This window comes from Crocodylus porosus, unplaced genomic scaffold (assembly GCF_001723895.1).
Source record: "Crocodylus porosus isolate Cpor-Errol unplaced genomic scaffold, CroPor_comp1, whole genome shotgun sequence".
Classification (NCBI taxonomy): domain Eukaryota; kingdom Metazoa; phylum Chordata; order Crocodylia; family Crocodylidae; genus Crocodylus; species Crocodylus porosus.
The window spans coordinates 4,703,640-4,719,578 of NW_017728925.1; the positions used below are offsets into that span (position 1 = coordinate 4,703,640).

Here is a 15,939-nt window from a genome sequence, read left to right on the forward strand (position 1 = left end):
CAGTGCAGGAGGCCGGGGGTGGGTTTGACCCCTGGATATCCTACGTATTCATGCAGATATCAGCAGTAAACTAACCCTCAACAGGCAATGGGATGAAATTTAAAGCTACCTATAATCATAACCCCCAGGAGTAAGTATGCACACTGATACTGAGACAAACACAATTCCCTTGTGAGCTGTAGCAGATTTATTTAGGGATTTTGAAGATGCAATATACTAGGCATGACCTTTGATTCAGTCTGTATGCCTACATTACCCTTTTATTTTCTGTAACTAATGTCTTCAATCTTAAGTATAAAGTGTGGCAGATAGAATAATGGTTTTAAAACATGGTATAAGTTACATCTGAAAACCCACCATATAGTGAAAACCAGAAGGTGCCATTTTACAGCCCTCTGTAACACTTTTTGCTCCTGTTCTTAAGTTTCATTTTAGAGGCTCCTGATTTAGCAGAAACTAAATATATTAAGCCACCTTTCAGAGAGGTATGTGTAGTTTCTATTTGCAGTGATTGTGATTCTGAAGACTCCCTAGGCTGCATGTTCCATTGCAAAGCTGTTCCGACAGACATTTCCCCCATATTTAACCGACATGTCCCCTGTTGCAGTCGTAGCCCATTGCCTTTTGTTCTGCCTCTCACAACTAATGAGCCTATTTGATCCCTGTCCTCTTTAAATCATCCCTTTATTAAGAATTTGTGTACAGCTATCATGCCTCCCTTTCAGTCTTCTTTCCCTTCAGACTAAATTTGCCCAGTACTCTCAACCTTTTCCTCACTAGACTTGCTTTTCAAAACTTCTTTCATTTTCATTGCTCTCCTCTGAACTCTCTCTAATTTGTCTGTGTCTACAGCACCAGACACATCATTAATGAACAGCTTTCTCTGGCCCCTGATGAATAAGGGGCCAGAGAGGGTACACCTCCGAGAGGGTCGGTGGGCTAACAGTGCACAGGCATCACACAGGCTGCCTAAAGAAACATGAGAAATGAGTTGTACTCACTTAAGTGTGATGCGGACACCCAGATTCCATGAAACAGTTGCTTAATTACGTGTCTCATATTTTGTAATGGTATGCCAGCTTACATCAATAATAGGACCTAAATGGAATCAGCGTGGTTTTTTAGGGTGTCATCTACAAATAAAATGGTGCACGTGTAGTTTCATTCTGCTGCATGCAGTCTTAGTCCTCTTGTAGCAGGATCATGGCTGCATTGGATCTCCTCTTCCTCCTCCTTCCCTCCATACAGCTCGTGGTACCCACAGGGGAACACAGATGAAGGGATTTGAAGCTTTGATCTGGTATGGGTTCCCAAACCCCTCTGTTGAGGGGAGGAGTGCAGTGCACACCGTTCTGACCACTGCTTCTACTGAGCACAGGTTCCAAAGCTGCCTAAATTATACTGTGGGCAGCTTTGGCCCCCTACAGTGCCCCAGAATCTGAAGTTTGTAGTTACTTGCAAACACGGTGTGTGAGCACTGCAGGGGAGGTGGATTGCATGTATTAACTCCAAGAGTAATAGTTCCAAACTTGGGTCCCAGGCACATGTCAGACTTATACCAGTACAATTGATTTTTACATTGTTACAACATGGAATGGGCACACCCTAGAGCTCTACATGAATGTTACTCATGCAAATCTTGGGAAAAATTTTGAATAAAATTACACTGGTGTAAGTTACCCAAATGTAGGTATGCTATGTGTTTGACTTATCTTAGGGTAGCCATTTGCTCAAGGCAAAAAGGCTGTTACCTGCTCCTCATGGCAGAACACGATAATCATGCCTACTGCACCCATCCGCTTTGGAATTTAGTGCCATTCATGTTGGTGCACAAAAATAACATAAAAATAATACTGGTATAAATATGTGTGACGAGGCTACCAGTGACTTGAGAGCCTGTGTCGTCTTAAATTTCAGTAGGAGTTGATCTCCTAAGTCACTTGCCAGTTTTGAAGAATTTATATCATTTAAAAAATAGGGAACCAGGACAACGAGATAACTGAGCACTGCTATGCAAATACCAGTGACTCTGCCTAGTAGCTGGAATGAGCCCTAGCAGGAGAGCAGGTACTGAGGTGTCTCATCAGCAAATTGAGATCCACGTGTAAGGCCATGTTATTTTATCATGTTTGAACTCTTTTCATATGCAACCACTTTTCCTCCCTTTGCTCTTGCATGCAAAGGGGTGTTATAGCAAAGGAGCTGAGACTTACTTCCATGCGGCACAGAGAACTTCAGTTCATGCTCATCTTGACTTGAGCTCTTCTCTTTACTCATGCACAGTCCAGAATACAACAACCTGTTACACAGTGTAAAGGCCGTATGTTTCTATTGACTGCAGTAGCTGGACAAAGGAGGGGGACTCAACCTCTCAAGGTCATTCTTCAAAGATCTACATCCACAGCATATTATTACTTTCTTAGAAGAAAGGTTCTTGTTGCTGCTTACCTGGCCTCTTTGGAGCAGGATGCTTCCTAGTGAATAAATAACAGTCTGGACTTTTGCACGGCATTCTTTTCTAGTCCCATCATGGATGCTCTGTCCTAACTAGTTGTCAGTTTAAATTTACCTATTGCTACTTTGACTTGAGCACAAAGCCCAGATGACATCTTTGCCCTTCTTGGTTTGGCGTTGTTTGTATCCATGCAATGAAAAGCAAATTCTTTCCTACTCTCCATAGGAGAGGAACTTCTCTGTGAGACCAGTCCTGAGATCACTGGCGAACTTTGGCTAGAGGTGGGCAAGGGATAGATCTAGCTGGCAAAACAGTGTTTCCTGCTTAATCAGTCTCCCCAGCTTTCACTCTCCAGCCTAAACAAACCAGCTAACCTGGCCAGTCTTGTGAGTGGCTGTATCCTCCACCAGCCTTTGAGCCACTTCAGAGTAAAGATAAAAAGGAAAAGAAATGTGTTGATTAATTCCTGTATTTAATTTCTTAGCCATGTTGTGTGTAATTTACTTTGTGAATGCAGTGGATTTTTTTTTTATTTCCTTAGGCAAAAACATGTATGTCAGTTTTCCCCGTCTTTAGTACCCAAAGGAAAGTAGGTGGAGTTAAAGGCAGCCAGTCCTTCTGAAGGCAGCTGGCCTGTAGGAGGCGCTGTGAATATTTGTGAAACTGACATCTATTTCTATGCCTGGAAATACAAAAAAAAATAAAAATAAAAAGTGTCTGTGAATTGTCTTCTAATTTGCATTACAAAACGAATGCAAATAACTACTACACTGTCTGTGTTACCTTTAAGGTTTCAAAATCTATTTTGATTTGAAGCCTTTAAAAAAAATTGTATAATTACCATAACAAAAAAAATACCCACCCCGCAAAAAGCCCAACCGTTTCTTTTTCCAGAGAAAATTTCAGAGTTTCCTTTTTTGCCTGTCCTGATTACTCATTTTCTCTTTTGTTTTCTGTTTTGTTCCTTATTTTCCTTACCTACCTGCTGAATCACGCCATCCAATCAACATACAATGCGAAAACCATGTCTCCGTCTGTATGTTGTACACCTGCTGCTCAAAAAAAAATTTGTAAATAATCTTGCAAATATTCATCCATGAAAACATCACATATAGGACACGGTTGGTTTCATTGAATTTAAACAATTATTTCAATTCTCTGCTTTTCTTTACTTATGGTTTTTTTCTTTACTTTTTTTTTCTTTTTAATTTTTGTTTGGATAAGATTGTACTGGTGAAAAGCCTCACTGTCTGTCTGCAGTGCACCTCAAAACTAGCTTCTATTTTGCATCTTCTTCCACGGGCTACTTGGTGACCTGAGGCAAACAGAGTTACCAATAGCCTCTTCTCTGCTGCTTGTTAGAACTGATAAAGACAAAGGGGAAACGACACTTGCTTTATTTTGCTGGACAATAAAAATAGAGCTGAAAAGAAAGCTCCATTACTTCAAATAAGGAATATTGTTTGGGTTGGAAACCCCACATTTTTGCAGGTGATAGAATCAAATTTAAAGTTCTGACCAACCAGTCTTTTATATTGAGTCATGCTGGGCTTTGTGAAAAGGAAAGCAATTCACAAGGTATCAGGTAGTTTGAAGCCACAGCTTGAGTAATTTGTTTGCAAGACAAAGACTTTTATTAAAACTAATGTAAATGAAAATACTGATTTTTGTTTGGCTTTGAACATCCGCTGCAAATCCAGCATAGTTGTATTTTCCCACCATGTTCCTAGAAAGAAAAGATGCCTAGTAACAAAAGTGAAACTCTCTAAATAATGTGAATGAGGTTTGGATTATGAAAAGGTCTGAAGGGCATTATGCACCTAAATCCCATTGAAATCTAACGACAGATGTTCTCCTAATTTCCTATTCTGCCCTTGGAAATTTTAGCCCCAGTCTCTCTTCCTTGCCCAAGATGCCTGAAATGCAACAAGCAAGCAAAGCAATATAAATGACAAGAAAAACACATTTGACTTTTACAGACTCTTCCAATTTTAATAAGCCCATATGGTGTCAGTTACAATGGTCAGGAAATGTGTTTATTGAAATGGCATGCTTGTTAGCCTGAGATGATCTCTTTTAATCTGTGTTAGCTTTTACATCAAACGTATCTGTTGCACAATTGCTGTTTTATTTGGAGATGAATTTAGCTTTAGCCTCAGTGCAAAAACACACGTTCCATAACCAATTTACTGGAGGTTTACAGGTGGGAATATCTGATAGGAAATGGTAGCAAAGAAAAAGGCCATGGAACGTTCAAACCCTGCCTTTCTAAGATATTCAGAGTGAAATTGGAAAGAAGAGACTTTTATGTGCTTTACAGTAACTGAGTTGTTATAGCAGCGATGCTTTAAGGACAGAATTGTGCCACTCATGCACCCGCTAAACTCAATTTATTCTTCATTAACTTGGGACTTTTTCCACTGACTTCAAAGAAGCCAATTTTTTTCCCAAGGTATAGTAACTCCTCTTTTGTACTAATGCAGTTATGTGTATTTGCAGGAGACTGAACTATTGTCTGCACATATAAAATGGTTCACATGCTCAGACATAGTCTCTTTGTTTACTTTGTCTTAGCAGATGAAATGTTGTTTCCTGACTGTAAAGAACAGTAAAAATTTCCCAAAACATCCCAGTCAGTTTGCTAGAACCAGAGGCCAAATTTTGTTGTCGTAACAAAATTCATGAAGAAAAGCATAAAAAATCTAAAGCTTAAAGTCCATTTTTTCCTGTTTTGTTTCTTGGTTACCAAAAAAAAAGGATGAGTAGCAAACTAACATAATTTTCAGTGACTCTGCCATTCAATAAACATGCAGTTTATGCAGATTTGATAATCCGTGGGGAAACCTATTCAGCTCTGGCATGAGGAAATGCAACTCAGACTTTTGGATAAAAGATTTTTTAATTGACCTGTGATTTTGTCAATGATGCAACAACCACAATAAAATACAGATTAGTGTTGCATGTTTTTAGAGCCTCTGATGACACTGCCAGCAGCTTGTCTCAGCAAATGAAGTCAGTGCAACACTGTAGATAATTGGAGGAACAGATCTGTCCCGTAGCAGGTGCCATATTTACTGTCCCTTATGAGCTGTTTAAGTTTGAGAAACGTTAAACCATAGGAAGGGGTAAAAAGCTAATATTTAAAACTGGGACATAAGGTACCAGTCAGTGTTCAGCATCTGTGCAACAGAAAAAAACAAAGCAAGAATGAAGGAAATAATCCAGAAGAATGACATTTATAGTTCTTATTGAGTAGATTAGTAAAAGGAAAATCAATGCAAACTTTATTGAACCAAGAAATATTGCAATGTAGAGCTTCCCCTTTGATTGCATGCAATTCTAATAATTTCCTGGGCAGTCTTGTCATTGAGGGACCTGTTTTCTATGCAGTGAACTGGGATTTATGCACACAGTGCTCTTTCACTACTTGTGAACAGTGTGAAAAACAATCCCTCAAAAGCTTTCTAAATGTTGAAGAGGTAGGATTACCCTGGGTTGCTAGCAGTCTCCATACTGGGTTACTCCTGTAACTGCAGTTTATGATATGATAACATACCTTGCAAGAGTAGGTGTTGGGACTAGTATTTTAAAGAAGAGAAAAGTTTTTATCCTCCCAACACAGTGAATTTAGGTGAAACTCTGGAACTTCCCTCCTTTCAACACCTTTGAAAATTCCCCTCTGGGCCGTGTGCATGCTATGTGGATCTGTTTTCTCTCACCTGTCCCTTTCCTCAGTTAGATCTTGCCACCATTCACTGCTGTACAGTGTTTTCCCATGTCTGGGAAGAACTTTTAGCTAACAGAAGGCTAAAAGCAGTTAGTGTAGACTAAGATAGATGTTAAGCATCATATCAGCTAAATGTGGTTATGAAGGAGTTATATCTATAAATTATATCTATATTTCTGTTGCTAAGCCAAAGCTGTAGCAACGTGTAGTTGTAAAATTTATAAACAGGAACATGATTCTGCAAATTCGTGCTGTGTGCAGATGGAGCAATTCCTAAGAGTAAAAATTTGTCCTGTGTGCATGATTTTGCCCTGCCTGATGCAGATGCTACCACGCAGCTAGTGGCAAGGATTGCGTTTTTGTGATACCTTTTACTGGGCCAACTGTACAGTTAAGAGAGATGGTAGACAAGCTTTTGGGCACAAATTGCCTTTCTTTCAGTCTACCTGCTACATGTTCTATCATTGAGAATTAGGGGCCTGATTCTCTAGTACCATGAATCTTCTATAGTCAGACAAGGCTTAATCTACTAAGGTGGACTCCTTCTGATGGCTTCAGTGAGCTTCAGATCAGTTATATAAAGTAACTAGTGTCACTTCGCACAGGTGCAACAGACTACACATGGCCCAGGACAGTGGGGATTCAAGCCCTGTGCATTTAGAGTAAAGACCAAATTAAATCAGAAAATCAGGTATAGAGTTACGCTGATGAAACTGCAGTTAGAATCGGACTCCTAGTCCATGTACAACCTAGGCTGCTGAGCTGAGCTTAATTTATATTTTGTGAAGGAAAAAATAACTTTCAGAAATGCATGGCTTAAAAAAACCCCCATTTGATTTTAAATTCTTAGCAGCTGTTTGCTAACCTTGAACAACCCAGGGGAATCCTTGCTTGTGTTTTGCCTGCCAGGAGCTGCCTTCTGTTACTGCCTAGAAATAACTCAGTGTTGTCTGCTCTTTCATTGAACATCCCTATGCTTTTCTCTTTTCTCTTTATTTGAGGATTGAGTCTGATATCAAGTCTATGCCTAACTCTGAGCTGCTTGTGTTTTACAAACAAAGCAAACCGAGTGCATGCCTGAACCTGATCTCTTGAACTATTTGATGGTATTGGTGGAATGCAGCGCTAATGGCCTAATAATGAAGCTGGCATTTAGATAAAACGAGTGCCCCAAAACTCAGCATGAGCTATGCATCCAAATCAACTAGAAGTTTGGATCAACTTAATCTTAGCAGTTGTCTTGTGGTAAAAGATGATGGGGTGGGACAAGGAAAGACTCCTTTCATTCATCTTTACCTACAAGGCCTCTATGCTTGTGTTACCCCCTCCACTGCTTATGAAGTTAAAATACTTGGTGGGATTTCCTTTAGTTAACCGAGTCAAATTAATCATGGTGATTAAAATTTGACAATCAAGTGAATTTGGGTCAGTGCATGCAGGAGGAAATAGGAGGGCAGGAGGTATCTGTCCTTTGCATGTTTTGTTTTGGAGGTAACCCCCTCTAGATTAGCTCATTGGAGAACCTATTTTCTGTCACTAAAAAAAAAAAAAGAGAGAGTATCTAGTAGAACAAATCCCACGGAAATCAGAATCTATCCTTGGCATTTCTTTGATCCACCTGAAAAGGAATATGTATGAATGATTTAAGAAATCAGCAGGTTCCTAAGGACAGCCCCCTGCTGTTCAACCTTCTCGCCATCAATTCTCTTATAAAAACAGTCTTACTTCCAAACAGGGATGATCCCAGCTTGTTAAGCAGACATTTCTAAAACCCATATTATAAGATATCCTGAATTTATAACAAAAGGTGCCTTAAAGCGCACTGGCTGATATCTTCCTTTGCCACGGAAGAGGCTAATGCTTCCTACTGTTATAGCCCTTCTTGGCTTGTGTTTGGTTCCCTCTAATAACAAGAAAATAAGCTACCTCAAACTTCAAAACAAACCTTTAGCAACCTATAATATTTCATCAGCACTTGCTTGAACTGTTTGAGGAAACTTGCTTTAGAAAAGAAAAGAAGATGTCCAAGAAAAGCGTGTAAGGGCTGTTTTCTTTTTACAGTTTTCCCAATAGTAGAAGGGTGGGGCTCCTGTGGAGAGGGGTTTTCTCATACTTGCTGCATGTGGAGTGATCTGCACTGACGAATGTTTCTTTTGGAAGGTTTTCTGGTGGCCGATTTGCTGCTTAGATCATGAAGCTGGTAATTTTAATTTCTTTTTTGCGGGCTGTGGTTTCTCATCACGTTAATTTCTGAAGGACACAAAACCTTTACTTTCTGCAGGACAACTTTATCAACCTCAGCTTCCTGCGGCTCTTCAGAGCAGCAAGACTCATCAAGCTCCTTCGCCAAGGCTACACCATCCGCATTCTGCTCTGGACATTTGTGCAGTCTTTTAAGGTGAGTGGTCGCCAGCTGTAAGAATAGAGAGATGTGGGCTAATAGTCGTAAAGCTTTGTAGTATTGTAGCGTCTTCCACAGAGCCTATCAAAGTGCTTTACAAACTCTTTAGGAGTGCTGTTTGTAGCTGTGTTGGTCTACGGACATAGGCAGACAAGACTCTTTGAGTAAATATGGTATTTTTTTATTAGACCAACAAAATATATGGAAAAATTATTCTTTGCAAGCTTTCCGGCACAAACACCCTTCTTCAGGCATTGGGAGAGTTTGTTGCTGTTGGAGTGCTTTCCCGGATGGAATAGAAGCAGTGGCGACACATAGGGGGTGCACGGGGGTGCACATGCACCCCCTGACAGGTCGTGCTCCTCACTTAGGCAATGGGCAGAGTGGGTAGGCGGGAGCACCAGTACCTCCCCCCCCCGAAAGCACTGGCCAGGGAGTGGGAGCGCCAGATGAAGCGCTGAGGCCGCTTCCGGGAGTGCTGTGGTTGCTTCCCAGTCATTGAGATTGGGCATGGAGGGACCTTCCCCCTAGTTGGTGTGATCTCCCACAGGGGGACCCCCCCCCCAGTCACTGACTGGTTGCCAGGGAGGCATGTGCCCCCCCCCGACTAAGGTGGCACCAGTCGCCCATGAATAGAAGCCAGTATGCAAAATACAGGTCTGTGAAAATGCAAAGGCATGGCAGTAAGGATCAGAGGCCATGGGAGACATTAGGTGTGAGACAGATGGGTGTAGGGGGGAAAGGTGGGAATGTAGACCTGTGATAGAGTGCAGAGAGGTTACCTGGGGTTGCTGGATGGCAGGCTGGTTCTAATGTGCCATAGATCCAATGTCTATACTCTCACAATCTCAAAAGGACTTTCACTTGACAAGGACACTCTTCCAGAGAGATAGATCACTCTTTCGAAAGACACGCCCCCCCACCCCTTGTCCCCTGGATACCACGCAAAGAATTGCTGCAGTACAAAAAGAAAATCCCCACGAATCGTGGATCGCTAGTTATGACATATCATCCCTCCCAGGACCCTATATGGAAAATCCTCAAACAGTTGCAACCCATACTAGAAGAAGACTCATTCTTAAAGTGGTCTTCCCAGAACCCATCCTAGCCTTCAAACAAGCATTGAACCTTGCTAACCTCATCACCAGAAGCAAACTTCCTTTGAACCAAAGCACACTGAATGGATCCAGACCATGCTGGGACAAGAAATATAAAACCTGCCAACACATCTCCACCACTCCCACAATAACTACACCCCACAACAGAACCATCAGCATTCCCGGATCTTACACCTGCAGCTCCAGAAATTGAATACATCTCATCCAGTGCGCTGACTGCCCTGATAAAAAATATGTGGGAGAAACCAAGCAACAATTGTGCACCTGAATGAATGCACACCGAAAATCTATCAAAGACAAAAATACCCAATTACCTGTGGGAGCACGTCTCACACGACAGCCACTCTTTCTCCAATCTTTCAGCTGTAATCCTCAAAGGGAATTTAGAAAACACCTTTCATAGACGAGCCTACAAACTTCACTTCCTAAATCTACTAGATAAAAAAAATCATGGACGAAATCAAGATATTGGATTTATGGCACATAAGGTGCCTCTACACATCACCGCATGGTGACACTGCTACAGCACCATGCTTGAGTACTTACAAAAGTCGCCATAGCAGTGCACTCTAGCAAGGAGCACATTGCTGCGGTGACGTAGCTGGCAGTCATGTATAGACACACAATTGCTATGTTGCCTTATCGCACCATACAGTGGCGTAGCACACCATTGCATCACTATAGGGCGAAGTGCAGAAGCACCCATTATAACCTGCCTGTTATCCAATTAACCCCAGGTAACCTCTCTACATTTTATCAGGTACATTCTATCACCAGGTCTACATTCCTCCCCTTCCCTCTACCTCCAACCTGTTTCACACCTATTATCTCCCATTGCCCCTGATCCTCACTGCCATGCATTTGTATTTTCACAGACCTGCATTTTGCATATTGCAGGAGAACGCAAAACAACAACAGACTCTCCCTATGCCTGAAGAAGGGTGCTTGTGCCTGGAAGCTTGTAAAGAATAGTCTTATGGGCTCTTGAGGATTGGGTGTCCCTTTGAGGTACCCATTTTATGGAAAGGATAATTTATATGAGCATATCATCTATAACCAGGTCTTTCAAAAGTAATGAACACTCCTAGAATACAGTAAAATTAGTGGATGTTTCAGGTGCCCAATACCTTACAAAATCAGCTACAAAGAGAATGAATTGGAACAGGATTGCAAAATTCCAGTTGGCTGCTCTGATTTCATGAAAACTTCCTTTGAAAAAGCCCCATAAATTTATTTGGAGAAGAGTGCTGGGCAGGGAAGTGGGGAAGAAAAGAGAAAAGAGGGAACTTTACTTGAAAGCTTATAACATTTAGAAAATGGTACCATCTTTGTGGGGGGGAGGTTATTATTATTATTCTGAATAAGAGATATCTTTAACACAGATTGCCATTTTCTTTCAAACTCTATCAGGATACCTCTGTGTAGTCATGAGCACATCTGCATTAATATTTAGTACTTATTGACAAATGATATTGTATTAGTGCTAAAAGCTGCCTCACTGTTATGCCAGGCTCTGTATAAACACATAACAGAAAAGCAAGCCCTGCCTCAAAAAGCATAGGTTTTCCTTATGTCCAGTGAGCTCACATTGCTTTGCAAAGGAGAGCAAGACTCATTAGACCCATTTTACAGTGGGGAAAATGAGACAAAAAGAGTTCAGGGGATTTGCTGAAGGCTGCACAGGGAGTTATCAGCAGAACTACTCAAAAGCTCACATTCACGTACGGCTAACTGTATCTCTTTCACTATGGACCAGATCTGTGATCTGGGTTGCATCAATATGTGTGATGATCTGTGAGTCTGTGTACCATATGTTAGGTTTTCAAATGTGTGTATCATTTCTCTGTAGGCTGAGGTCTGGTTTTTGCCTCTAGATCTTTAGATGGGAGGTTGTGTTTTGGGAGCTGTCCTGTGAACTCTGATGTTTTTGGTTATAGATCAATATAAAACAATTTTATTTTGTATAGGTTCCTTTTATACAAACCGCCCTCCAAAATGCCTTAAGCAATCAGTCAGCTATAAGAGAAGAGAGGAAGAGAGCTCAAAACACATGAGCATGTTTTCCAGATGAGGCTGGGACTGTCATGTGCAAAATGGTAGGATGATGCAGGAGACTGTGCCAAACAGCAGAAGTTTCAGAGAAGTCTCATGCTTCAAATGTGCCACAGCAGCATAGGAGTCACAGCAAAGAGCATTGTTAGATGGCTCAGAGAAATTGAGAACAGGAGGAGCAGAGAGAGGACGGCTGCAGGAAAGCTGAAGCAAGAACCTGTGGGTTTTAAAAGCGGGGGCAATTAGGTAATAAGATCTTGAGTTACGCAAGGAGGCATCAGAGCCTTCAGAATACAGAGAAGGGGGGTGATGTGACAGTGCTTCTTGGTGTGTGGGAAGAGGAGGAAAGCGGTATCACATGCATGCTGTTATCTGGAGAGCTGAGACTCGGGAAGCTCGTTATAGGTGCATTGCACTTAGTGTCCTTGGAAAGACTTACGGGCAGGCAGCCTGTGCTTTCCAGTACGCTCTTAAATGTTACGTTTTCACCCAGCTATCAAACTGTGTAACTAAAGGGACCTTTCTTATGACTAAAAATAAATAAATAAACATCCTGTGACAGCTGTTTGATTGCCCTTTTCTTAAGGATTCAGTGCAGGAGTTGGGGGAGATCATTGTAATCCTATCATTGCTTCATTAGACAGCAGAAAAGTAACAAGGAATTACCAGTAGTTCCCAGACTCAAACTGTGCCTCACCAAAAAGAAACCAGTGCCCACAGAAAGGTAGCGGGGATGTTCTTTTAAGGAAAGTACACAAGTGCGAATCAAAGGTCATGGTTCTGGTTTTATCGCAGACTGCATAATCCTGGATGAGTCAGGTGGGGCCTGACCCTTAGAATTGGAGTTTCTTGAGTTAAACGCTGTATGTGGGTTTTCCAGAGAGATGGATAACTACAAGATCATTAATAACAGCTGTAATGATGCAAGACAAAGTAAAGTGATCCAAAAATATTGAGGGGCTGAGAGAGAGAGAGTCTGTAAGGAAGAGCTGCATCGGACTTAAAATAGAACCCTATGCAAAATGTAGTGTGAGCTACAGAATAAACCAGTATGTGTACTGCCGCCTAATAATACAGCGTACTGCTAATAATGTGAGCGTCTGAGTGTCTCAGCAAGACTTGAAGCTATTAATGAATACAGCCTCCCAGTTCCACTCTGTGGCAGGTAATTATTGCTGTCATTTGGCCCAAGTGGTTAGTTGATTTACACCGTCTTCTAGATTGCATCTTTATGGAAGAGAAATTGATGATGGAGTCAGGTACTTCAGTGATGGAGTCGGGTACTTCTTTAGTGCACTCCTGCTTATTTATAAAGCATGTTCATAAAATCTCATTTGCTTTGTTCCAGTAACAACCAAACCGCAGAAGACAGTTTTGTTGTTCACTGTTACAAGCCTCTTTCCAGTCAGCCCTCTACACAAAAGCTCACTCTCATAGCTCTTCTCAAGGTTACATTTACAAGTGCTTCTCTGACTGCCCATCAAGCTTCCTTACTGCTGCCTTAGGCCTGGTCTTTCCTTACCTTGTTCAGCTGCGGTACCTCAGAATTAATAATGTTTCTCAGTACATGCTCTTGCTGTCATTAATATGAACCTTGCTGGTTTTTCTGCAGGCATTGCCTTATGTGTGTCTCCTCATTGCGATGCTCTTCTTCATCTATGCCATTATTGGCATGCAGGTAAAGTTTGGACTTCAGTCTTGAACATGAGAACACAGGATTTGCTATGCAGAACAAATCAGATTAGATACTGGGAAAGCTGCCTTACAGCAGTGAACCTCTGCTGGGTGTTTTAGTTTGGGGGGAGGAGTTTTTTTCATTAATTCAGTTCCAGAATAGAAGAGGTGCCAAGAAGGCAAAATGCCACCTTTCTATCCCCACCGCCACATCTTGTGCCAACAGAAGACAGATATACCAATAAATTCACGCTGGGCATGCTAAATGGGTGTTACTTGCATCTCTCTCATTTCTTGGGGACTAAACTTAGCCTGGGCGTGAGCAGCTGTAACTCTTTTTGCAATCAGTGAAAGTCATACCTGTCTATGGTAGTGGAGGTGGTCTGGATATCAGCGAAGCAGGTTGTCCTGTATTCTCATGTTTGATCATTTTTTCTTTCACACCACCTTCTGCCTCTCCCTCCCCACAAGTTACTCCTATTTTGCATATGTTGCATTTTGCAAGTTACAGCATCACTCTCTCTCGGTAACATAAGAATGTAAGAAGTGCCGTACTGGGTCAGATTAATGGTCCATCTAGCCCAGTCTCCCATCTCTGACGTTGGCAGAAGTGGATGCTAGGGGGAGAACATTGAACTGGATAGATTTAGAGTGATCTATCCCCTATACATTCCATCCCCTCCTTGGCAGCCACCATTATTCATTTATAGATGCCAGGGGAAACATTTCCAATCATTCCATTCAATAGCTATTAATAGACTGTATTAGCATAGCCAGGTTCAAAAAGGGACTAGACAATCTGCATTTACCACCTCCAGTGGCAGTGGATTCCACATGTTAACTACGTATTGCATAAAAAGTACTTTCTCTTGTTAGTTTTAAACCTGCCTCCTACTAACTTCAGTGGATGTCCCTACTTCTAGTATTCTGAGACTTGGTGAAGAACAATTTCCTGTTCATTTGGTCCACACCCTTCATGATTTTATAGACCTCTATAATATTTCCCCTCAGCCTTCTCTTTTCTAAACTAAAGAGTCCTAGCATTTTTACGGTCTCCTAGTGTGGCAACTTCTCCATACCCCGATCATTTTTGTATTTTTTCTAATTTACTACATCCTTTTTGAAACGTGGAGACCAGAACTGCACAATGTATTTGAGATGGAGGTGCCGTGGATTTGTAAACTAACATGATGATGATCTCTGTTTTGTTTCTATTCCCTTCTTAATGATGCCCGACATTTAATGGCTTTTTTTTTTGGTTGCCTCTGCACATTGTGCTGATGTTTTTAGAGAGCTATCTGCAATGACTCTAGGGCCTCTTTTCTGAGTTGTGACAGCTAGTTCAGAACCCAACACATAGTTGAGGTAATTTTTTCCTAGGTGCTTTACCTTGTTCTTGTCAACACTGAAATTCATCTGCCATTTTTTTTTATTTTATTTTTTTTTGCTCACTCACTTTGGTTGGTGAGGACTTTCTGCTGCTTCTCTCCATCAGGTTGGGATTGGACTACCCAGAATAATTTGGTATCATCTGCAAACTTGGAGATTTCACTATGTGCCCTTATTTCCCGGTCACTGATGAAACTATTGAACAAAATTAGGCCCAACACAGATCCCTGTGGAACACCACATTTGACCTCCCTCCCTCAAAAGTGATCATTTAGCCTCACCCGTTGCTTCCTACCTTTTAATCAGTCCATGAACAAATCTTCCCTACAATCCTGCAGCACCAATTTTTTTCCTTTTTTTTTTTTTTTTTTTAAGCCTTTGGTGAAGGACCTTGTCAAAAGCTTTTTGAAAGTCCAAATACATTATGTTAACTGGATCTCCCTTGGCCACATCAGCTTTATGACCAGTTACACCAGTTTGTCGCGTTTCTCATGGCTTACATCATTATTGACTCTGGCTCAGAGATTCCTATGGAAACTTACTCCAGCCTGTAAATGGCCTTAATTGCTTTTGTTTTCTTTTTCAGGTATTTGGAAACATTGCACTAGATGATGATTCCTCAATTAATCGACACAATAACTTCAGAACATTCTTGCAAGCCCTGATGCTACTGTTCAGGTAAATAAAATACAAAATAAAAAGGTTTAGGTTTTCAGTACTGATAATTAAGCCGCTGTATTATCAGTTTGATAGAGCATGCAACTTTCAAAACTTCCACTTTCTGCTCTTTTTATTCCTTGGCAGTTCTGCTAGAAATATGTCTGCCAAAATTTGAAAGCAAATGGTTTCTGTTTCCTTCCAGCTGTATTCATAATACTTAAATTTTGCTTTTATGTTATGTTTGCACCATGACTGACTTAAATTTTAACCTTTCAAAGCTATACCTTGTTCAGAATGTGTCTGTTCTCATATAGGCTCAGTTTCATTTGAAAAGCAGCATGTCTTAAGGTGAAAAGTTAGTGAAATATAGCATTCTTTCCCACCAACCATGAAGCCATTTTCATGGATCTAACAAAATAAAAAATGCTCCAGAGTCGATAGTTTGTGCCCATTTCACTTATGT

The 15,939-nt window shown here is 41.1% G+C and overlaps 1 protein-coding gene across 4 annotated transcripts in view; it reads left to right on the plus strand.

Annotated features, from left to right (window-relative positions):
- The window catches only part of CACNA1B (calcium voltage-gated channel subunit alpha1 B), a 475,064-nt gene that overhangs the window by 405,737 nt on the left and 53,388 nt on the right, over positions 1-15,939 (plus strand). For all 4 annotated transcript variants that reach the window (XM_019540610.1, XM_019540607.1, XM_019540608.1 and 1 more), the window contains 4 exons: positions 3,571-3,576; positions 8,464-8,580; positions 13,366-13,431; positions 15,403-15,494. In XM_019540610.1, the coding sequence (XP_019396155.1) occupies positions 3,571-3,576; positions 8,464-8,580; positions 13,366-13,431; positions 15,403-15,494 (281 nt within the window). The remainder of the gene's footprint in view (positions 1-3,570; positions 3,577-8,463; positions 8,581-13,365; positions 13,432-15,402; positions 15,495-15,939) is intronic.